General features: G+C 43.3%; 1 protein-coding gene across 2 annotated transcripts in view; it reads left to right on the top strand.

The window, feature by feature from the left end:
- The window catches only part of LOC142579025 (TBC1 domain family member 1-like), a 61,629-nt gene extending 37,363 nt beyond the window's left edge, over window positions 1-24,266 (top strand). For both annotated transcript variants that reach the window (XM_075688812.1, XM_075688811.1), the window contains 8 exons: window positions 2,686-2,823; window positions 6,182-6,343; window positions 10,714-10,869; window positions 12,294-12,445; window positions 13,607-13,699; window positions 15,303-15,462; window positions 16,977-17,314; window positions 20,539-24,266. In XM_075688812.1, the coding sequence (XP_075544927.1) occupies window positions 2,686-2,823; window positions 6,182-6,343; window positions 10,714-10,869; window positions 12,294-12,445; window positions 13,607-13,699; window positions 15,303-15,462; window positions 16,977-17,314; window positions 20,539-20,853 (1,514 nt within the window). In that variant the 3' untranslated portion in view covers window positions 20,854-24,266. The remainder of the gene's footprint in view (window positions 1-2,685; window positions 2,824-6,181; window positions 6,344-10,713; window positions 10,870-12,293; window positions 12,446-13,606; window positions 13,700-15,302; window positions 15,463-16,976; window positions 17,315-20,538) is intronic.
- Window positions 24,267-25,111: the final 845 nt, after the last annotated feature.

Genomic DNA, 25,111 nt, shown 5'->3' with positions numbered 1-25,111 from the left:
TTCATAGCTAGTTCGTCTAGCTTAGCTGGCTTAGCATGTGCATCCTTAATCTAAACATGAAGCCCAAAATGCTACGCCACTTCTTCGAATTTATGAGCAGCTTCTCATACTGGTAGTCAACATCAACGATGACGAAATTGTAGTATTGAAGTTGCCTTTTTAAAGTACAAAGACTGTGAAGCACTTCAAAAAATTTCACCATTTGCTTTTTGCTGCTCACTTCTAGACTTCTGGCCAACTCTTTCCTCCGCTACTCTTGTCCTCATCAGCTTGCAAATTTCCATTGTCAACAGCGAGTATACCTTCCCAAAATTTAGAGTTGTAAACAAAAAAGAATGGGCATGCATAAGCAAAAAGGACTTGGAAAAATATGCATTTACTACTGCTAGTCAGGGTCCAGATGGTAAAACATTGAGAAGATTTCGTGGATTGGTTCCTTTTGGGCTCTTTAAAGTTCAAAATTTGATTGTCTTTTGTGCTACAGCCCAGTCACCTTGACATAGTCGGCATATCTTGTGGTATTGATTCGTTGGAGCTTTGTTGGAATGTAATCTTGGCAGCAAATTTTCATTCTATTTCTGCTTGAACGTTGAACCCGTTAACTTTTCATTCCTTTTTAGTCACTTATCCAAATGGTATAATGTTCCTGCTAGATGGCTTCTCTGAAACATTTTTTATACTGTCTGTTGGATGCATCTGCTACGTCAGTGCATGGTGCACCTGCAATTATCAAGCACTTATCAGTGTAAAAAAGTATTGTTTGCCAGATGCTTGCAAAAAAAGAAAAGAAAGAGAGAGACCAGCTGATGTAGTTATGAAAAAAATATTGTGACAATAACAACCAATAAAGTATGCTGAATTTTGTAAAAAAATATCCTTTTAGAAAATTTTAGTAGAGAATGCCGTACACTTGTTATGTCACGCTGGAATGGGAGCTTTGCCTGCCCGGTCTAACAAACTTCAGAATATTGACCCTTTTCGTGGCGATCCCGTGGGCGCTGCCATGTTTGATCACATGGTGATGTGCCCATTGCTTGTCTTGACTGCCTCTGTTGCCTGCGTGTTTACAATGGGTGTGTATGACACCGGTGCGGCTTAGCAAACCTCTGTCTTGGGAGATATCATTGACTGTGATTGGTTGAACAACAGGAAGCTTTGGCCACAGCTTCAGAGAACACGCAAAAGCTCTTTGGAAGCTGATTAAGCTATGGCCAAACGGCACGAGCAACATATATGGTGCTTGTTTTAAAAGCGAAGCTAAATGTGTATTCTAAGCTATCCAAACTTTCCTCTCATTAATTGAATCAGAATTAGTGTGTTTTGCTCTTTGTTCTTTATTTGGCAAATATTTTGAAGCAGCGGCTTGTCACATTTCTGACTCAACAAATTTCCTTCTATCTGATTATTTCTGCCTTATCGCTTGCAGGTGTGCTCAATTCCGATAGATTTGCTCTTGCTCTGCGCAAGGCTTGAAACGTAGCTGTTTTGTACATTGTAATATCTTGTAGCAAAGATGTATTATCGCTAGTATCTCACTTACTCTTGTGGAGCAAGACGAAACATTCAGGTTTGACCATTCGTGCGCTATCAGTGTAGGCCGTAATTTATTGTGTGCATATGGTGCGCACATATTCAAGTGTGTGCCCATTCACTTATTGACATGTTGGTGGTAGGGTGGGCATAAGATTCTGTGCCAGTTGGGGTAGATGTGTGTAGAAACTGCGCAAAACATACTATGACAGGAAGCGGTGCTACTGCCTTTGTCATTGTTTAACAAGTGGTACTCACTCTTGCCAACATTCTGGGGCTGAAGCACTTTCTTTTAAGGTTATCAATACTACGCTGACGGATGAGCAAATTTCTGTACATCTCAAAGTGCCAGTAACACATGTGGACAGTTGCAACAACGGTCCGTGAATTTGGCTACACAGATTCATTACATTCCTTAATATGCCAGTCATTATTTTGCAGCCAACTGCTGCACACGTCTTCAATGCACATGATTCAATCCGCCATGATTGGAGCACAGTGCGTTAGCGAAAACTCAGTTGCATTTCCGACAGTGGACCGCACAGAAGCAAGGTGGAAGCAGTAATGGTTTCGTACTCGTGCGCTGTTGCTGAGGCAACGTGCAGCATGCTGCTGAAAGCTCCACCTCGTTTCTCTAGAACAAACTGCTCCATGAAAATGGTCAATAGCATAGTGTATTAAAGGAAATTAGTCAGATTGTTTTTTACCAACATTTATTTCATGTTTCACCCGCTGTGGTTGCTCAGTGGCTATGGTGTTGGGCTGCTGAGCACGAGGTCGCAGGATCGAATCCCGGCCACGGCAGCCGCATTTTGATGGGGGCGAAATGCGAAAACACCCGTGTACTTAGATTTAGGTGCACATTAAAGAACCCCAGGTGGTCGAAATTTCCGGAGTCCTCCACTACGGCGTGCCTCATAATCAGAAAGTGGTTTTGGCACGTAAAACCCCATAATTTTTTTTATTTTATGTTTCTTTCTCTACTCATAGAAGCAGAAAAATAAACTTGGTATTCTATTCAATGTTGAAGGAAGCCAGTATTCTTTTTAAAAGCCAGATTACATATTTAAATTTTGCTCTTCGAACATTTGTAGTTTGCAGGCAATCTTTACTGGCCTGAAATTTGGCAGTAACTTGTGGATGTTTGGTCTGCAGATAATCCAGGGGAGCCGCCGTTGACCCATGGTTTTGCTGTGCGCCGAACACGGGAGGAGCTTCGCTCTCTGTGGCGCAAGGCCATTCAAGAGCAGGTGCTGCTTATCCGCATGGAGAAGGAGAATAGGCAGCTGCAAGGTGGGGTGCATCTTGTTCCATACCCATCAAGTAGGCCTTTTGTAGTATGGCCGGCTTCTTGCAGCTTGCTAATTAGTTCGAACTACACAATGTTTAAATTATAGGATGTACAGTAAACGCTCATAAACAGAAACCCTGATATTTAAAAAGTAACGGTCAAGTTGGAATTTTCTCCCCCCGCAATGTCAACTCCATGTGTTTTTCTCCTCTTATATCGAAAAACTTTTGCGCCATACTCGGTGTGTATCGAAATCTGAACTGCAAAAATATCAGGGGATAGTGGCTACCCAAATGTTTCCATGCATTGTGTACAGTACAGCTGCGCTATTATTAAAAAGTTAAAACAATTTTATGGCTACAGTGGCTTTCCCTTAATCCATGCGAGCCGATAGTGTTGATTCAAGTGCAGCTTGACAGGACACTTACTTCGTGCTTGTGCGGTGTAAAAAGCCACTCCATTCATGGATGTCTGCTGGAGGCACGGCAGTTGCGCTCTTCCGCAACTGACTTTCTGTTTTCGAAGTGAAATTATCTGGAATTCATTACGATGCAAAAATTGGCAGCATCAGCTTCTTTCCCTCTCTGGAATCGGTTCTGAACTCCTTGGAGGGTGGGCTTCAAGTCTTGCTTTGGGATAAATCAGCCGGCGTTTTAAGGGCCAAGCATGCTGTCTTGGCAGAGTGCCAGAAGTGCTGTTGGCCATACATGCCGACGTGTATGGTGCCCAGTTCATGTGAAATGTCGGGAAAATGATCGTATCCCTGAAAGTGATCAGAAAATGCTGTTCTTGGTATACCGAGCTTCTGGTATTAGCAGTTGCTGGTGCCATTTTGGAAAGGCTTTATGTAGTCTGTACATGGCCTGTAGGTTTATACTGCAATTTCACTTGTCTTGAAACTCCGTCTAACCAAAAAATTTTGCCAGATTTTGAGACTTCGTGTTAACAGAGGTTTACTGCACTCAAAGCTTTTTGTTAAAAGCTATAAGTTGCCAAACGTTGCAGTCCATCAGCTCCATTTCAAAGACCAATGCGTTTGCACACCTTCACAGGTGGTTGGTGTGGCAATAGAGAACTTTAGCATGTAAATGTATATACAGTCAGACCTCGATATATCGGACACGGATATATCGAATTATTGCGTATATTGAACACTTTCTATATCACCTGAAAAATTGCATGTATTTTTAATCTTTTATTTCGAACGGGGTCGGATGTAAAATGGATATATCGAACTCCGCCACCATAGACCACGTGCGCTCTGTTGACAGGCGGTGAGCTTTCCTGCAACACTCTCAAATATAGCGGTGGCGCGATGGGCGTTCCCGACTGCTGCGCACTATAGCTGCACACATTGATAGCGCTGAGGGTGCCATTTGAACATAGAGGCATACACACGAGGCAGCTTGGCTAGTTTGACAACGTCAACGACGCATTGCATTTGCCGCACTGACTCCTCCTCGGTGCCGAGCTCTGTGCCTGCTGCACCTCGCGAGGAATGGTGATTTGCATCCGCAAAGACGTGCCACAGCAAGCACTCACTAGGCTCACTCATAGACGCCTTGGCAGACGCCACTTCATACTTTGTTATTGACGGTGTTTCAAAATGTTTCGATTGACGGACGTGGAGATCGCAGCAGAAATAGCAGCCAAACGAAGGCGCTGCCGAGGTTGATTCCGCAAGCGCTGATGTTGCCCCGCTCCCGACTTCAACTGAGGCTGTAGCTGCTTTGACTCTTCTATACCGTTACCGACCTATCGCTTGTGGATCTCCGTGTTTAAGCACGCGGCTGCCAATAAGAAGCAGGCCACACTGTTGCAGTGCTTTCAGCCAAATAAATAAATACTTTGTGTGAAGCTTTAAGTGAGTATTTACTGCGCCACGATATGGGCACGATCGGGGATCGTTGTTCGGAGCGCGTGTTCGGTTGCGCCGCGCGCAATTGGCCTAGACCGCACTGACTTCATGTGGCTGACAAAATAGGCACGGCCTACGCTAATTGCGTGCAGCGCAATCGACCGTACGTTCCCAGCGGACGAAGTCGGTGCAGCCTGGGCCAATTGTGCGCGGCGCAACCGAATGCGTGCTCCGAACAACGATCTCCGATCGCACCCTTGGTTCTTCGATTAATTTGCAGAAGTTTTTATGCGTTTTTTGCATGATTTTATATATCTAATTCTGGCTATATCGAACTATTTCGCGATCACCGCGCTGTTCGATATATCGAGGTTCGACTGTATATCACAGATTGTGGAATACCAGAACACCTGAAACATGAACAGCAACAGCAAAGCTGTTAACAACATCTTGTGATGATTTCTTTCAACCGCAAAGTGTCAGAAACATTCTTATATTTCATGCAGTTCTCATTAAAGGAAAATGAAAAGGCCATTATACATTCATGATTATGTTGCGGCCATTCTACCAGCTAAGTAGAGCCTGTCATTGCAAGTAAGAGTTTTATATGCGCTGGTTGAAACTCATCATCGCAAGGTGGCCCTGCCAGAGCTGCTGTTGATGTGTGCGTCTCCAGTATTCCACAAATGGTATTATGTATACGGACTGGTTAAAACTGTCTATAGTAAGCTTGCTGCTTTTTACCTTTGGGCGCAGAGACTTACAGTGGTTCATCGACTGGACTGTTACAGGGCAGTTACAGGGATAATAGCAACCATATTTGTTTGTATAGTTGAGAAGGGACATCAATGTGGTCTTCGCTTTTTCAGAATGCATTAATCAACATTTTGAATGGCAACTTTAATATCGGGTATCCTGACAGAGACTCTTGTCAGACGAATTATAACTTAGTGAAGTGGGTTTGAAAAATAAGATCTTTGTTCTAAACCTGAGCTGTTAAAATTTCCACACATTGCTTTAATTTTCGCTGGTGACTACTTCACCAAACTGTCACTGTTATATTGAGTTATTGCACATGTGACGCGAGCTGTGTTACGCATTCTCGAACTCTGGAATGTACGATGGCAGGGGTGTAAATACCGGAGTGATTTGAGCCATGAGATCACGTTCGACGACTGACAACTGTGTTTCGCCAACGTTGTTATTTGAATGTTGCTTGTTTTTCTGGCCACAAGTTTGCCTAATAAAGAGTTGGATTCTTAACACACTTTCGGCTTTGTTTGGTTCTTCACCGTCACTATGATGTGACATTATTACTGCTGAAATCTAAATGAACACCTGTTCCAAATGGAACAATGGACCATACTGTATGTTTCCCTTGTGCACATATTGGACTGTGGTGCGTGCATTTAGCACACATTAGCAAGCACAACTTGACCAATATCAGCAAAAATTATGCACGTATCTCGGTGCATTGTTGTGAAAAGTGTCTTGCCTCGCAGCGAGCCAGGATGAAGCAAGCAGCAAGCGCTTACGACTCGACTATGAGGAGGTAGGAGGTGGCCCCTGTGATTCTGAGTCAGCCGAACGCTGGGATGAGCTCCTGGCACGGCCCCCAGGGGGCCGCATTAACCCAGACACCTTGCAAGAACTGGTCCAAGCAGGTGTGTGTTGCTCACGCCATTGTTGTCATTATTACTGTGAAAGCAAGTCCTCTGCAGGACACTGCCTTATACAGTAAAGCCTCGTTAATCCCAGCAGCCTTGTTAATTCAGAAAATCAGATAATTCGGACCCATCCTCTGGTTTCAGGAGACGTATGAATTATTTAATGCAATGAAACTCGTTAATTCAGACATATTTGGCCACACATCGGTTAATTCAGACAACTCTCAGAGCTTGGCGAGCACGGAGCGCCACAAATGTGTGCCGTAAAATAACAAAAATGGTGCTAGCGTCCAACTGAAATGAACAGGCAGAGTCTGCATCACCATAGTCATCAGCGGAAATCGTACATGAATGACAGCATCACCGGAACGCTTTTTCCCTGTTTCTGCCTTTAAAGCCTTTATTCTTGTGTTTACCGCCACACATAACACTGCGTCGCCCGCATGCCTTTATAACTGTCTAGTCACCTTCCATGATCATGTCCATACCGACCGTGGCTTTCTCTGCAGTAGTTGCGGCATTTTCACTCAGTGCAAAGCTGTCGAGGATGAAAAGCACCGGCTACATCGTGATGGACAATCTGTTGGTGACCAGCTCACTGGCGAAAAAATAATCAGGACGTGCGCTCGTTAGTGAAATGTGTGTCTCACATCACTCGCCACAGCTGCGCTGCAAGGAAGTCCCGAGGCCTTCGCTGCTGCGAGCACTTATCAGTCACGAGATGACGAGAATTGCAGTTTCTGCACTGCTTTTGTGCAAAATAGAAACATGATTTGGGGATTCATTAAGTAAATAAAAGCTTGTTGATGTAGTAAGCATTTATTTGTTTTCGTGATACCCTCATTAATTGGGTATTTGGTTCATTGTGATACTTTCTTGCTTCCCGTGAAAACCGAATGAACAAGCTTTTACTCTATGGGCCAGAATAATGTGGCCCTTTCATTTTAGTTCTATTCTTTTTTTGTGCTTTGTCATTGAATGTGTTGCAACACTTCTACTAATCTTTCTCAGATAATCAACTGCTAGGACGGGTGAAAGCAAGGGAGAATTACCCGGCTGAGATTTACTGCTGTTTTACAACAGCCTGGCATGAACCTGTCATGGAAAAATGCAGCATTGGCAGCAAAGAGCTCAGTGGACAGAGTTAGGTTTCCCACCGGAGGAAGTGTTAGGCAGGAAGTCTTTAAGGGCTATCAAAGCAGGCAAGAAACACTGTCACCTTGCTAGTCTTCCAGTGTTGCACTGACTGGAGCCATTGTGCCATTCGCATTCTGCTTGTACACCTTTTTGTGTCTACTTTCACTTTTCCTGTAGCCCTCGCCAGACTGAGCTTCTGCGGTCGCCAAGTTTGGTTCAAAAATCAAAGAGCCGTCAATTTTTTATACTTTGTGATTTTGCAAGAGCACTGCACTACCTCCATTGTGACTAGACCCGAGATCGATTGTGACATGCCTCAGTTTTGTAAGATGTCTCGACAGATAGCGTCAGCTGCTCATAGACATCTGCCAAGCAATTTCCGGATGGTTTTCGTAATCTTTACTGTCGCAAGTTGTCTCAAATTTATGTTGAGTGCCCTATTATTTTGCATATTCTCACATGTCCAGATGTTCCATTAATTTTCCTGGTATTGGATGGGTGTACCTTCACATAATTTCTATCACCTGTTCACAGCTTATTTGGCTTGCTGTTCTGTAGCCCACAGGGGCAACACCAGACCTCTGTTTTCCATATACCCTCTTCTGCATTTGGCTGCCCAGTGAGGCTCCTTTGTGAATGGCAAGTCCTAGGTGTTCACTGTCTCTGCTATGGACTCCCACTACAAACAATGCTCAGTCATTCCATGCCAAACACACCAGCTGGAAACTCAAACCTCTCCAATTTCTTTTTTAAAATTGTGGACATTTTTTTGGTCTAAAAAAATTAATTCCCAAACATTTGTGCAAAAAGATATTTGTCTGCCTGAGCGCTATTTGAATTCTATCCTTAATGTGAGCAAGGCATGGTGTACATGAAAAAGAAATCACAAAAAGGTGAAGCCTATTTCAGAGAAAGTGGAAATTTTGTCTCTATACATTAGAAAGATTGCGCTTTACTATGCGCTCTCCTTTGTCCATTTTTGTTAGATTTTCTTATACACTCTAAGAAAAGTTTACACCCTTTGAGTCGCATCTTGCCACACAGCAATAAATGTCATCTGTCTTGTCTGCATTTCCTTTCTTTAACGCTGCGAGCGCAGCACTTCCCAGTAACGGACGGCGTGCACGTTATCAGCATGACATAGCATTGTCGACAGGAAAGTAGCGGGCACGGCGTTTTCAAGAAAGGAAACGCAAGCAAGGCAGATGACGATTATTGTTGTATATACACCTCAAAGGGTGTGAACTTTTTTAGAGTGTATAGAATCCTTAGGTTTATCCAGAGGTTCTTGTTACCTGTTTCTGGCAGTCTTGTGACCAAATAATTAGCTATAATATTTTGTCATGCAACAACTACAAAATGTTAGATTGCGAAGTTGCAAAAATTTCATTTTTCTAACATTTCCCGCTATAAATTTCAGAACTGAGGTGGTCCACCTAAAAATATGAAAGGTTGCATATTCCATGGAAGGTCACCTAACACTTTGCTTCAGAGAGTTTAACTGGAGTAATTTTTGGTTTAGCCAATAGAAACACTTTTGAAGATTGGTCCCTACTCCATGCAGCACCATTGACCAGCATTGCATCTTTGCTGTAATACACATCTTGGCATGGCAGGAAACATTACGTACTGATGGTTATTTTCTCAGGGGAGTGTTGCAAAATCTCATGGCACACCCTGGGTGGTTGTCGGTAAAATTAAACACTGCCCAGCCTTCACCAGCTCGCCCAATTTTGTTTAGCTGGAGTATTATTGCCTGCTTGCTAGCAACATTGAGGAGCAGTGTATTGCAACATGCAGGGTGATGTGGCTTGAGGCTGAGTGAAACATACCATATTTGCACGAATAACGAAGGAGTGAAAGAAAGAAAAAGTAATGTCTTGTACTTCTAATGCTAACCAATGATTCCTTATGCATCCATAGCTGTGGGCTTCAAACTCAGTGGTTTAGCATTACTCAGTGCTATAGCAGTGCTGCAACAATGCTACACCATGCTACAGCATTGTGCATGTGCACTAGCGATTTATGTTGCAGCAATGGGTTGCCCATTGCAGCTTGCTGAAATGTTTGAACAGTCGACAGGACTGCGGTACAGTTCGCCGAGGAACCAGATGCATGCAGGCTGGAGTTGCTGCATTTGTGGTGGTAGGGCTGAGCATTGCGCGAGTTGTAGTAGTGAAGGAAGTCATTGGACACCTTTGCTATGGTGTTATGTTTATTACATTCATTTCGCTTTTGCTTTATCACACAACTGCCCTCCCTTGTGCACATGTGCGTCTGTATTCCACTAGTGTGTAGTCGAGTGAGTGGCTTTTCTGCAAGGTCCAATTGCCTGGTGGTCAAGCCTGCAGCATTGTGAAGTGTGAAATACACACACACACACACACACACACACACACACACACACACACACACACACACACACACACACACACACACACACACACACACACACACACACACACACACACACACACACACACACACACACACACACACACACACACATACATACATAATTATTATAATAGCTATAATAATTTTAATGTTATATTCACAGCATGGTTGCAAATTCAGTATGATGTACTTTATGAAGCTGGTGCACAAGAAAGAGCATCATGCTTCTGCAAATATCGTAACAGCGAGATAAACTAATTGTGTCATGTAGGTGTTAGTTATCAGTTCCATTTACATGAACACAATGTAAGGGAATCAAGTCACAATTATTGGCTGGGATACCTCGAACGAATTGTGTTTATGCACTCTTTTTTTCGGTGGGCTGATGACATAGCAACGGCCAACGTGGAGACAGGACAACAGAACATACAAGCTGAGTTTCCAGTTGCTGTGTGCTCATTACATACTGCTGACTATACTTGGCAGTGCTTTTGTCTATCTTTCCTGGCAGGTTAGGTTAAGACAGCCTACCCTACACATGTACGTTGAGCCAGCTGAATCACCCTCTTGCTCATCCCAAGCCACTGGGAGGTTTCAGCCAGCCAAGATGACTTGATCCATTTGTTGGGTTTATAAGAATACTCTAATTCAATTTTTTTTTATTACACAGAAATTCTGCATCATTGTGCATACTTTGCTTGCCACATGCTCTGTGACTGTTCTGCAGTGCTCCTTTGTTGCTTAGCATTGGCAGCACGGCGCTTGGGAAGGCACTACATCTTGAGTTGCTTAGCAGGAGCACTGTTCACAGTTCTCAGTGTCTTGCCTTACAGGTGTACCGAGGCATCGACGTGGTGAGATCTGGCTCCTTTTGGCTGAACAGTACCAGCTGCGATCGTCGCCTGTTACTGAGATCGATTCCTCGACGACTTACGAGCAGCTACTGAACCAGCTGACAACTCACCAGCATGCCATCCTCATTGACCTTGGTAATTACACTTACACCTTACATTTTTGTAATGGACAGAGCAGTACCTGGTGCACCGTACTACAGCTGCCGAAATATACAGGGTGTCCAAACTATCATGCACCAAGATTTAAAAATATGCAAATGCCTTGTACCTGGACAGAACCAAGGTAATGTTGTATCCCGTCGCTTTGAGATACTCAGATTATTTTTTTTTTGCATTCTGCCTAACTACATAATCTTAATTAATCAACTTCTCCAATATTATAATTACATGAAAAGTGTCAACGAGAAAATTGTAGAACGACATGAAAAACTGCCGACACAGCTTTCTGTTGCTCAATACATGCTACATAAAAGTGTTTTCCCGAGTGTGAAGGAAGGCCACGAATACATGCAAAATTGCTGTGCGGCTGGCCTCTCGAGGCACTTTGTGTGTATTTGCGGGCTTCTTTCACACTCAGAAAAACACTTTTATGTAGTGCGTACAGGGCAACAAAATCTGTATCGGGAGTTTTTCATGTCGCTCTCCAATTTTCCCATTGACACTTTTCATCGAATTATAATGTTTGAAAAGTTGATTAATTAATTAATTAAGACTAAATATATAGTTAGACAGAATGCAAAACAACAATCTGAATACCTCCAAGCGGCAGCAAGCAACATTACCTTGGTTCTGTCTACTACCTGACATTTGCGTATATTTAAATCTTGGTGCGTGACAGTCGGGACACCCTATTTTATGCCACCTCAGATGCAACACAAAAACACGTGCATTGTTTTAGTCATCAGAAGTCGGAGACTTTGCTATAACAGTGGACAAATGTGAAAACCTTAAACCCAAGCTACATCAGTTTCGTTTATGCGGTTCAGCACTGTGATAGTATCAGTCACTTTACACATCCTACACAGCAACTTGCTAGAAACTGGCAATGTAACATGTAAAATCGGAGAGAAATGAGTGTGCAGTGATCTTCATGAGCTACAAGCAGCCAAATCAATATGTCACTGGAAAAATACCAGTTTGCCCGAGCAATGGCTGTGTCAGGTACTTGAGCAGACAGTATTGCAGGGACGAACTTGAAATAGTTTAAGTGGTGCTTGAACCAGACGTACATATTATTACGAATTATTGTATTATGAATTATTATGTTATATGTTATTATATTAATTATGCATGGCATATTATGAAACATAATGCATTTCGACAGCTAGTAAAAGTAAATTTATTACTAACTTCATGTATTTTCTCACTGACAGCATGATTACAGTAGGAATTAAAGTGCTCCCTTCAGTCACCAAGGGTGACCACTAAACTTGAGCTGAGCAGACCATTATTCCTAGGCATTATAGGGTGGCCACGTGACTGGTATGATGTGCGAGGGCTGAAGCAGATGACAAAGGCACAGAAGCTGCGCAGTCGTTGATTGTTCACATGTTGTGCAGGGCGGACATTCCCCAGCCACCCATTCTACCGTGACAGCCTGGGAGCCGGCCAGCTATCACTGTATAACCTGCTCAAAGCATACTCACTGCTTGACCCACAAGTGGGCTACTGCCAAGGACTCAGCTTCGTTTCGGGTGTGCTTCTGCTCCATGTGAGTTGGGATGCCTTTTTTTTTAATGCGAGTTTAGTGTAGCTTTGCAGCAGTGAAAATTTTTCCTAAAAGTGTGGCTTTATGGCAGCATGCGCATGCTGCCGTGAAGCTAACTTTTTGAAACCTGTTACTCGTGTGTTAGCTCGGCGCACATGTGCTGCCTAACTCAGCTCTGCACGTAAGTCTTCCATTCAGTGAGCTTCCATTAATTTGAACTTCACTTAATTCAAACATATCTTTGGTCACCGTCGAGATTGAATTATCGAGCTTTGATTGTATGTTGATACCACCCACACTAGCCTCACATGACAGATGCGTGACTCTTTCCCGTAGAGTAGAAAGCCATGCTGGTTAGAATATATGCATACCTAAAGTCAATTCAGGAAACAATGGCTACACAAAATAGGACACATAATGAGCACTTTGTTGTTACCACAGTGCCCATCCTATGTCCCTGTGTTACTGTCGTTTTTCACTCTAATTACAAGTGTGCGCCCCTTTTCGCATTTGCATGTGTCACTGTTGAGGGATAAGTCCCGTGATTTTATGCATATAGATTGTTTGCTTTAAAAGCCATCTACCGGGTTTTCTGACAAGTACTCACATTTTGGAGAAGCTATCACATCCGTCCATTTTCACAGAGTATACCTGCAGTGTAGGCAGTATACAAAGCAAAGTTTGATGCAAGAGCACGGGAAAAAACAAGATTTTTGTCAAACTGTGCTTAAAACAACCGAATTCAAACAAGATACCCTCTTGTGTAAAAATAATTACTACAGCAGGCTGAAATTTCACACCCGTATACGACATAAAACGTAGTACCTGCCACTGCCAAAACAGACACACACGTAATCCAACTCGCCACGTCACTCAGGTGCTAGCAGTAGATGGTGCTGTAGTAGGTCCTCGTGCCCAATAGTACTTGCAAATAAGTGCAAAGGAGCATGGTGCTCAGGAACTGTCGCTACCCACAGCTGCTGCTGCTTATCACTGTCTAAAATATCTTAAAGGGACCACAAGCAATCAGTGCACTTGATTGTGATAGTTGCATTGCAACAATGTACAGCTGCTATTTGACCGTCCCTATGTCTTGTTAGAGGTCGAATGATTGCAGTGTTGCATGCATGGCTAATAATGCATATGGGAATGTTTACGTTCCAGATGACTGAGGAGCAAGCCTTTGGCATGATGAAGCATCTTCTGTTCCACTTGGGGCTGCGGCGACAATACAAGCAAGATATGGGCGCATTACAGGTATCTTTGCTCATAAGTCTGAAATGTTTTGGGCATGACAGTTAGGTTGCAGCTGCAGCGCTTGCAATGTCTCACAGCATCTTCTCTAATGTGCCCTATCGCTTGTACTGAGGTAATACAACAAAGCTAAGCCAGGAGTCTAACTCTGGGCTTCTATATGACGCAGTTGTGAATAACAAATTTGACAAAGGAGAATGTCACCATGTTACCAATGGCTCGGATTGGATTTGTAGAAGTCATTCTGGAAATTTCGGATACAATATTGATTTGGTTCTATTTCTGCAAATGGGCAGATTTTAACTTTCTTTCTTTCTTTCTTTCTTTCTTTCTTTCTTTCTTTCTTTCTTTCTTTCTTTCTTTTCTGTTTATTTTCGAGGTAAAGGCTGCACCTGCACATATTACTGAGAATGCATCTAACCTCTAGAAAATGTTTTTTAGTAGTAGACTTAGCTGATAGTGCAAACAACTTTTTCCTCTCATGGTTATATATTCTGCAGAAAGACTGCAGTTTTCATCTGTATGTGGTTGCATTTGTCTACTCAAAATTGTGGTTTCTTTCTAGTCAGTTTTGGCAACATAATGGCTGTATTGTTTGTGGCGCTCCCTTCGTGATATTATTTTTGCTGGAATGTAATGCAAGTTTTTGTTTGATTACCTGTTTGAGCAAGCATGTCACTTTATAACATATTTGGAACCAGCTTTCGAATATAATGAAAGAATTTTCCCCCCAACAATTTGCATGTCAAAATTTTGTGAGCTCAGCCACCAGGCAACTCAGCATGGCAGAAAAGCTAGCTTCTCAATGTCCGAGGGAAATTGGAGATTTGCATGCACGGGAGGAAATGCCGTTCAGCAAGCAGTCAGAGTGCACTTATGAGGAGGAAGCCATTACAGCTGTGACACGGTCATACAAGTTCACAGCTAGCCACTCTTTGACTGCGCAGGTTGTGTAAGAGGACATAAAGTCATCATGTAGGCATAATGTCCTCGTGCACTGAGAGTCTGACTATTGGCTTTGCCACCTGGAGCTGCTTGGCAGTGATGATCATTGAATTTCCATGGTTGTGTGTCATGTTGGCATGCTGGACAAACTCAGCTGCCTAAAACAGCACTTCCCTTCTGGCAGTGCCACATATAACACGATGCCTCTTCACATGTGCTAAGGCAACTAGTATTGTATGCATTTTGATCTTCTGTGTCAGGTTGGAGGCTTCTACCTGGAACAAATGTGCTTGATAAGTGACAGAAGGGTTGATGAAGGTGAAGTTGAGCACCTAGACCACTATAATCGGATTGTTGGTTTAATTTGACATTACAGTCTAAAGCTGTGTTCTCAGATACATCGCACAGCTAGTATATAGTGGCTGCTTTACACTGCAACTTTACAGTATCTTGCATCCTCTGAGCCCTTCTCTCGTTCTTTGAGCATGTGTTTGCCAAATATAGGGCTTGCACCTTTTCAGTATTTTGTTAGTACACTCATACGGGGGGGGGGGGGCTATGTTTTGCTTGTGGCATGACAGTGTTGTTACATGTGGATTTCCTTGTAATGACATATGATGAAGGATATGCAGTCACATGTATATGTCTGTGGCTTTTACAGGTGCAGCTCTACCAGTTGTGCCGACTGCTGTACAGTCGTCATCGAGAGCTGTACCAGCACCTGGACCACTTTGACATTGCTCCGGCTCTCTATGCTGCGCCCTGGTTCCTCACGCTGTTTGCCTCTCAGTTTCCTCTGGGATTCGTCTCTAGGCTCTTCGGTATGGGCTTCAGCACGAGTGAACAAGTTTTAATGTGAAAGCATTGTCTGGCTCATGAGGCGGAAAATCTGGCATAGTTGTCAGCGCTGGTGCGACACCTGATGGCCCAAAAAGTCATTGAACCCATGGCCTTTGGTGTTAGTAAAGGCAAAGTTAATTAAGGCACATTGAATTAAGGTAGTTAAATAAGGCACTCGAACCCACAACCTTTGTTGGGAGTGGAGCCCTCAATCTTTGGGAACATAATGCATTGCGGCAAGGTATTCAGCCATGTAGAAATAGCTGAGTTCCTCTGAAATATTTTAGGTTCTGTGGCATTAGTAGCTTGAGCACAGAGCAGTAAGCGAATGCAACACAATGACAGAATCACTGATATTTTCTTTATTTCTGGAATATGTGCATTCATGGAGCAATTCCTGAAATGTTGACAGTTGTCAAAATGAATGTAATATGGTACTTCACAGTATAGTAAGTGAAATGTGCCAGTTAGGCTTCATTTACTAGTACTTTGCCTTACTTGACATCTGGAAACATGAAGACTACGATAATGCTAAGCAGACTCATGTTCTGCTGTGCAAGAGAATTCATCTGCAAAATGTGCAGCCATTCTGAATTGTCCCCCTGTCACCAAGAGATAGGAGCTGGAGAGCCTCAGTGTGTGCTTTCTATAGCTTTTCAATATTACTTCCTACTGGCACGCACTGTATTGAAAGGCAAGGATTGATTGAGGTTGCAAAAACAAAATATCACTCTTTTTCTGGCTCATAGTGCTGCTGTAGACACGCTGAGCATTCAGTGTGATCAAAGTGGCACTCAGGCTGGTGAACCAGTGCAGTGGTGTCAGAAAGCTCATACGCATGAACTGTAAGGTCATTCCAAGGCCATTACAGGTTTGGTACAAATTGCATAAGGATCTTGCAAGATACCATAGGAATCACTGTGGCTGTTTTGTGAATTCATGCATATATTGTGCATACTTTTCCTGGCCTTCTAAAAACGAACTGCAACATTTAACTTTGGCTGAATTGGTTGTAATTGAGTATTATATAAAGTACTATTAAAGCAATCTCAGCAAAGTTGCAGGGCTGATAATTGTCTAAAAGTTTTATTGACAGCCACCAAATAGCACCTTAGCAGTTGACATGGGTGCATGGTGGTTAGCGGACATAATGCGAATTTCAGGACATGGCCTCCGAGATTTTCAGTGTGCCCAATCTTGGACATCATGCCTAGGCACTACGCTGGTTCTCAACATTTCAGGTTCTGCACCATTTCTGGCAAGTGGTAATGGCGGCATATTTTATCAGTTTAGTTATCAAAAATGTCTATTTATGCAAGCTTTTCATGATGCATACACTCTTACTTTAAACCTAAAATTTTGCACTGAGTCTGCTCCATATCTACACAATAAAAAGAGGGGCTTTATACGTGGTCTAAAATTTCACGGCAGTTGGCCTTTTATGGTGAGATTTTTAAATGTCCCTGTAAACACCTGCTCTTTGGGGGCCGGGCAGATGCTGTGTTTCTGCAGGGTATGGAGGCCGTGTTCAAGGCAGCCCTGTCTCTTCTGTCACACTTTGCGGATGCACTAATGAGCTGCAATAGCTTTGAGTCCATCATGGAGTGCTTCAAGAACACCCTGCCTGCACTGGATGCACCCACCATGGAGAGCATAGTGTCGGGCATCTTCTCCTTGGACCTGGGCGAGGAGCTGGTGTCCTACCAGGTTGAGTACCACCTCTTGCAAGAGGAGATGGTCTACACACCCAAGAGGCCTGGCGTCTCATCAGCTGACCTCGAAGAGAACCGTGCTCTGCGACGCCAGAATATGGAGCTCCTGGAGCAGCTTCAGGTATGCTTGCTACAAAACTGATAGTTTCTATACTTGGGCATGGTTTGACACAGCTTCAGGTATGCTTGCTACAAAACTGATAGTTTTATACTTGGGCATGGTTTGACACAATATACTTGAACCTCGTTGTTATAACGAGACGTGATATAGTGATGTAATGAATATAACGAAATAAATGTATTTCCTTTTGAAATCCCCATAGAGATCCATATACATAAAACCTCGTTTTAGCTAAGTAAATTTGTTCTAGCAATGAATATAATGAACTAGGTTTATCTGTGAAACGAAAGAATACTGATCGTTGCACACTAAGCAGATTGCTTTCCGCCCAATTCCACACCTTTTTGGCGCGGCAATTCAACATTCCTGCATCGAATGTGCTGTCGAGCAACACTGGTCTTTTTTCAATGCTGTGAGTAGCCGTGCAAAAGCAGCACTTCTCTCTTATCTTATTGCACCTCTTTTCTCACTGAGGCATGCAGCTGGCTAGGAGCACCCTCAGAGATCGCAATCTTGGAGACCATGCCTAGCTGCACCAATCTACATATCAAATGATGATGCTTATGCATTACACGCTAAATACCAGTGCCTGCACTTCTCTCTCTCATTGAAGCATGCTGCACTGGCTGACACAGCTAGGCGTGACCTCTGAGATTGTGCGAAACCTCCCTGAACCGGCCAAGCCAAGCCGGCATGCTCACACAGCAGGATTGTGGCAGCTGCGGGGCTGCGAGAGAGGGGAGAATAAAATCGTTTCGCTTTCAAGGGCCGAATGTGTCTATGTGTATGGCCGGCATTATTTATGGTGCTGTGCCAAGCTCTGTCAGCCGTATACTTAGACGGTTTCGCAAACTTTCGCAAAGCATTCGATCTCATCTGTGCAAAAGATAAGAGGCCTGCAACTCTCGGTCAGCACACTCACGAGATGCTGATAAGACAGGTGCTGACTGAGAACGTGAGAGTAGAGGTCATATTTTGTAACAATTAATTTCATTTTCCATTATTTTTATCATTTGTTGTGCACACTGGCTGGTCCTGTCGATAACTGCAGCACAGCTTCCACTTAACCAATGACAAAAGGCAAAAAGAATGGAAAACGAAATGAATTGTTCCACAATACGGTCTCAGGATGGAACAAACCCCTTGACTGTGCATGCATAACTGTGCATGCATTTTATCATGGCCACAGTCTGCAGCATGCACCAAAGCATCCTTTATCCAATTACCTCAAGCCACATGTTCCATTGTTCACATTTCATTCCAGCATAATAGTGCACAACCACGGCCCTTAACGATTGTGTAGCGAGCGTGCCTCATAATCAGATCGTGGTTTTGGCACGTAAAACCCCATAATTTAATTAATTTTTAATTGTGTGGCATGTTGTTTACACGAAATGCACACGAGCTCAGGAGACGTGGCACGGCGTTGGTAGAGCACTGTAGCAGTCGTAGACGGTGGACATGGCTGCCAACTTGGCAGCATGGCTAGTTTGGCATGCTGCCGGGTAACTGACAGCTTGCAGGAGTTTAGAACTGCTCCATCAGATGAGTGATTAGTGTCATCTTGCACCACGAGACTTCGGCCTAATTGGCACAATATGGTCAGTGAATCTTCATTATGAACTAACAAAGGCTTCCTTATATCGATTTATAGGAACACCTTTCTTTGTTCAACAAGGCTCTTAATATGCATTGGTTTCTGTGGGAACTTCAAAGGGGAATCATTATTACTTTATTATATTCGTTATTGTATTGTGTAAATTTAAACTTCGATATAACAAACTTCAATATAATGAAGTGTGCTTGTATGTCATTTCATTATAACGAAATTTCACTGCTGCCGCAGAGGAATTCCGAGACAATAAATGGAAACTTCTGTGGACGCAGATGGTCAAATGATTGAATTACCAGGGGCCGTTTGCAAACGCGCCTCTCAAATCGTGAGTCGCGCGACAAGAGCGACCGCCGAAGTGGAGCCGCATCATGTTCCATATAAATTCCAAGTGCAATAAGATCCTATCACGCCCCGTGCACTTTGTACTTTTAGGTGAGAGGGAAATGTGCAAGGGTGACAATTGAAATACGGTGGCTTCACGAGTGCCACCTTCCCGCGGGAGCAAAGGGAAAGAGGGGGAAGGGAGCGAGCTCGTGGTAACACGATCAAGCGTGCGCGAGGAGACGGGGGGGGTAAGTTGGCACGTGTCTCGGCCATAGCTGCTCATGACTGTAAGCGCAGCTGAGCGCATACGCAGCCGCGCACCCTGCTCTAGAGGTAACCTGCCACATGTGCAAAGAGTGGGTGTACCGAGATGGCGTGGCATCATGTAAGCTGACTTACCGCGCGTTTAGTATTGGAGGTTGCATACTCTTGAGTTTCGATGACTCGTTAGAGCAAGAGGCGGACGAAGAATTCGCTCCCCGCTGCCGACGCTTTTCCTGATAGCGTCGTCCCAGTGCGGGCAATGCTATCAGCTGCGGGGGCGGAGTGCACGTGAGAGCGTGGCTGGCCTCGCTTAATTCGTACCGCCGAGAAGATATCATTGACGTACGTGGCATGAAACCGTATCATTCGTCGCCGACTCCCAAACTTATCAAAATGAATTGTTTTTTTCATTCAAATTTGTTTTCTTCAATTGCCCAATAACTCGGAAAATTCTGCAGCTCCTTTCCATGTAAGAAAAATTTATCGGTGACTGTACTTATTTGCATAAAAAGTCGAATTTCAATTGAACGAAATTTCGATATAATGACGCAAATTGCCAATTTCACCGACTTTGTTAAGTCGAGGTTTAACTGTAATTGTAGGTCAGTTAAATTTACAACTTTCCCTCTTTGGGCTGGTGAAACCACAACCTCCAGGTGATGCATCCAGTTTTCTACCAGTTAGCTATGGTAACAGCTGTACTTCTGTCTACTTTTTTGTGTACTTATATACATGTATGTTTAACCTGACCCTGAGAGTGTTATGTTAGCCCATGCTGTTTTTCGCTGTGACCACTTGGAGCAGGGCTAAAAACTAGGTTACGTATAGGTTACAAGCAGATGGTCACTCTCAACTAAAGGGACGCAAGGACATGCACAGCACTGTGTATCTCCTGTGCTTCCATCTGTTGTGTTGCTGCCTGTTCGTGTTGATTCATCGAGATGAAGCATGGACTAACCCTATTAAAGACTTTGCTGAAGTAGGTGTTATTTCATTGCACTGCGTATCGCTTCACTCCCAGGTGGCAAACAACAATGTGAGCCGCCTCGAGGCCTCAGTGAGCTCTTATCAAGGTACGGTGCAACACTTGGAGAAGCGCATCCGCCACCTGGAAGACGAGCGGGATGTACTGCTGCACAGCAATGCAGCGCTGCGCCACCGGCTAGATCGACTAGAGTCTGCAGACGAGCGCAATGCGCGATCGCTCAGCTTCGGATCTTCAGGGGAAGCGCACGATGACATCGCGCAGCTCGTGCGCCGGCTTGGTGACCAGGGCCCATTGCCAGAGGACGAAGAGTGGTGCCCGCCTCGCGCCGATGGCTGTGACGGCCTCTGAGTGGCAGCGGCTATGCTGAGACCACCAGTGCTTTGGACTGCATGTGAAGCGGTTAAGCCATTGATGGGTGACCGGTGTATGTAGATTGTTGATTTATGATCTAAATTGTGACAGAGGATATGCTATCCAGAAAGGCAAGCTTTCACCATATTTCTCTGTGCAAAAGACTACTCTCACAGTTTCTTTGTTTGGTGTTAGCTTTAGCTGTTACAGTGATGCATGGGAGGTTACAAAGCATCATTATAGAGTGATAGTTCGGACAACTCGGGAAGTAGCTTGTACAAAGTTCTTGCAACCAGGCTAAGAACATTACGAAAGCGCATGCCCAAGCTTTCTTTCCTTCATTTCTAGCTCATCCTTGTTGATTTGTGTACTATGAGTCATGACTACAAGTGCGAGATTTTTCAGCGACTGGCACGCGCAAAGGGCCCCTATACGATCTCACTCGTAAGCATAAAGCAAGCGTGTTAAACAGAAGGGTGCATGAGGGCTGTGCTGTTTGTTTGGGTATCTTGGTTGTGTTTTAGGTCACAGTAATGTTGACTCCTAATAGGCAGACATAAAGTCATGTGCTTCGATTATGATTGGAAATATGTTTCCAGATTATGTTTGTCAAACTTTATATTTTTATGTGGTGAAATCTTTAAAAAAATTGTTATTGAAGTGAAAGTGCAATGAAAAAAATGTCAGCTGCTACCTTACAGTCCTCACCTTCCTCTCCTTTTTCTGCTAAGCTCGTATGAGTTATGAACAATAATAAGTGAGTCTAAATCAGTGTTGAAGTAATGTATCACAAGATTTCTCTTTGTGGCTCCCATTAGTAAGACTGCAAGATGAGCCACATCAGGCCTAAATTTAGTGAGCTTTTTTTTTTAAAATAAAGGAAAGCATTTTGTGCTAAATGGGTAGTTACTGCAGCCAGCATGCAACAGAAAGGGACAGTAATGTCATTTTCGAGTGGCATGGGCAACACGGGAGCTGGTCTCACTGTGATAGGAGTGCCTCAAAGTACAGAAGTTCACAGTACATCAGTTTACAAATCAACCTCATGCAACACATGTTGTGCCATTGCACCGTATAAAATGCAGAATGGCTGTACATTGATACGGGCTGGGTTTAAGAGAAGTTATCTGTAAAGTTTGGCAGCCATGTCTGTGATGGATCAGCTGCCGAATACAGCGCAACTGCTGTCAGCACAGGCTCTTAGAAAGAAGAGCTTCAGTGACTGAAATGATGTAGAGGCAACCAATGTAAGATGACTAGATGATGTGACTTTAGGTCTTGATTTATGAACAACTGCATGCCCCAAGTTCAATTAGCACAGAGGCTTCAAGACAACAGTTCTGCTGGAGCAAAGATTCCTCTGTGAAGTTGAGATGGCTTCTATAGTTAGGGCTTATAATTTGTCAGCTTGAGTGGGAATTCCAGTAAAAGCTCATGTTAATTGTATTTTTAATGAGATTTAGAATCGGTGTTTAAAAAAAGGGAAAAAGATGGGGTGTAGCTGCTGGAGATTGAGCATAATTTTGCTCTGTATTTGTTGTTCTTCAGGAAGCAAAGCAGTAACGTGGGTAAGGGCACTGGCAGAAGCTTGTTGTCACTGCTATATGACAGCCACTGTCAGGAAGTCCCCTAGTCAGAGCTGCAGGAGGGCGCTGTGGTTTGTGTGAAGCACATACAGGTTACTGCTTATTTTAGTCTTTCTCAGTTCTATTATCAGAGTGATGGCTTGTGCTGGCACTAATCAACGGCACCCGATTGCTTTTGTGCTGTGTATGTTTTCATGGGCAGCTCTTTTATGTTTTAGAGCCAGCAGGAAAGGGCAGCTAGCATTGTGTTGTCTGACTGACAATATATCCCGCGGTCTTGTACATGTCTCACAATATATCCCTTTGGGTTTGTTTTGCCACATTCTGGCATGCCCTCTGGTGCTAGTCACTATTAGGAAAGGGGGCTTATCACATTTGTCTTCCTACCCTGGTACCAAACTTGCACTCTCATAGTCATACGTTAGAGGTATAGCAGTTGTGTCATAAAGAATATGGACAAGCACATAATCTTAAATCAAAAAAAGAAGAAAAAGCATCTTATGTCAATATCATTGCACATTGCGCACCTCTGAACTACCTTTTTTTAAACTGACTTTTTACTAATTATCTTCTGCTCGGCAATCAGTTCAGAGTTGTGACTTTGGAAGCAGGTACTGTGTGTACCTATTATAATAGGTTCTTGTAAAGTAAAACCTCAGTTTCAGACAAGCTTGCAGGCCTGTTAGCATTCTGCATTAGTTAAACGCAAGTACCAACTAACGAGACTATTTCTGTTTTCTATGGGCAGTCTTGCGAAATGGGAAATCGGAGTAATGAGCCAAGGGAAGGGCCATTTCTATTCTCTTCCTTTACCTTTTCAGTCTAAATCTCTCCATTGAGTTTTAGCTCTGGCAGAAAGCAATGTAACACTGAATTCGGTGATACAAATAGATATGTGCTAACACAGAGTGGGGGCTAAGGCCTGTTGGATTTGTTTGTTGCTTTTTATTTACAGCAGAAAGCTACACAGCAAGTTAGCAGCTGTCATTGAAAACTTTGAATGTTCTCGTTTATGTTTGTCAAATTGACTTGTGAACTGTAGTTTTTTTATTGCTGTTTTGTTGCAAGTTAAGCTCTTTGTTTTTGAAGGAAAACATATGCCATCTATGTATACATACGACAACTTGGAGAGGCACAGCAATAGTATAGTAATCTGAGTGGCTTATGTGGACTTCACCTCAGAGCATCTCATATATGGATGCTTATCTACAAGGTAGCCAGTTTGCTAAAAAAAAAAGAACGGCATGTCTCCCATTTGTATCATACAGAAGAATCATTACTTGCAGCCGATTTGAATGGCTGCTACTGTTATATATGTATTACTGTAGTGCACGTTCCTCGTCCAGTCCTGCTGCATACTTTCGAAGTGCTGCAAGCTGGCAAACAGGTAGCTAGTAGTGATAAAGCATTTTATGCAAAGTGCGTGCTTGCTTGCTTCAAAGGCTTCTTTAAATTCTGTGAACTAGTGCCACATTTCACGCTAAGGGCAATCGTTCATTTGGGACTTCGCACGCAAGGCCTGACTTAGAGTAGAGTGTGCACTGTGCCATCTGGCACTTGCAGCCTGCTCGGAGTGGTGCCTTAGTTTTGCCAACGGTTGTGTTGCAAAATCCAAGGCCAATGCCGGGCAGTTCCCTTCACTTTGCATGCAGCAGTGGTATAGGCAGGCTTTACAGCAGACCGGGGGCGTAATCTCGATTCTTGTATTGTGGTGCTTTTGAGGCTGTTATGTGTTGTCTTTGTTGTTGCTGTTGATACAGGCTATCAGTTGCTGGTTACAAAAATCATGTTCGTCATTGTATTAAAAAAACACAAAATAAGAAACTGGCTTCATTCTTCCATTAGTGTGCTTCTGTCACATTTACCTCGGACGCATCTTTTCTCACAGAGTGCATAATCAGAATTAGCGTGCGTTGACATTGCACTGCATTAATATGTGGGTGTTTGAAAGGTGAAATTTTCTTACCGAATTGAATACAAATATTCGAGAGAGACTGGTTTTCAACGTCCCACCACACCGAAGAAATGAAAAAGAATACATCAATTTAGCGATAAAATGTAAAGTCCACCTGCTGCACAAAATTGCATTATTAAATGTGCAGGCAGCCTAATGAGGAAATATTTCTGATTAGATAGTGAGATAGTTCCATAGTATATCCTGCAAAGGCAGTTTGCTGATACAAACATAAAGTCAGAAACTTGTGCTTTTGCACAGAAAATTGACCCCTGAAGCATATGTAATCCTTTAAAGCAGTGGTTGCAGTAATGGCTAAGTGTTATTGCAACTGCAGTTACCGTATTTGCACGAATACAGTTAAAACTCAATCTAACAAAATCCGATTTTAAGAAATTCCCAATCTAACGAAGAAATTTTCATTCTCCAAGTACCCATAAGGTTCAATGTTGTCAATTTGAATCAATGAAACTACGGTAGCTTGCATTAAATCAGTTTTAACGAAGCTCTCCCAGAAATACTGAGTAAAAAAAAAGCTGTGATTTCTTTCGAATTTTGACACAGACGGATTTTTCTTTGAGCGGGCACTCTAACGCTGTTGCGTTAAAACATTTAAGCACTCTAGTCGCAGCCCTAGCTTTATTTTGACGATGCTGCACGCTGCGCCCAGGCACGGAATAACGGACTCGGCAATCACTAGCATTCATACGTACCA

The sequence above is a fragment of the Dermacentor variabilis genome, chromosome 4 (assembly GCF_050947875.1).
Source record: "Dermacentor variabilis isolate Ectoservices chromosome 4, ASM5094787v1, whole genome shotgun sequence".
NCBI classification, from domain to species: Eukaryota; Metazoa; Arthropoda; class Arachnida; order Ixodida; family Ixodidae; genus Dermacentor; species Dermacentor variabilis.
Note: the sequence above shows the minus strand (reverse complement) of the source record. Positions and strands in the feature narration are given on the sequence as shown.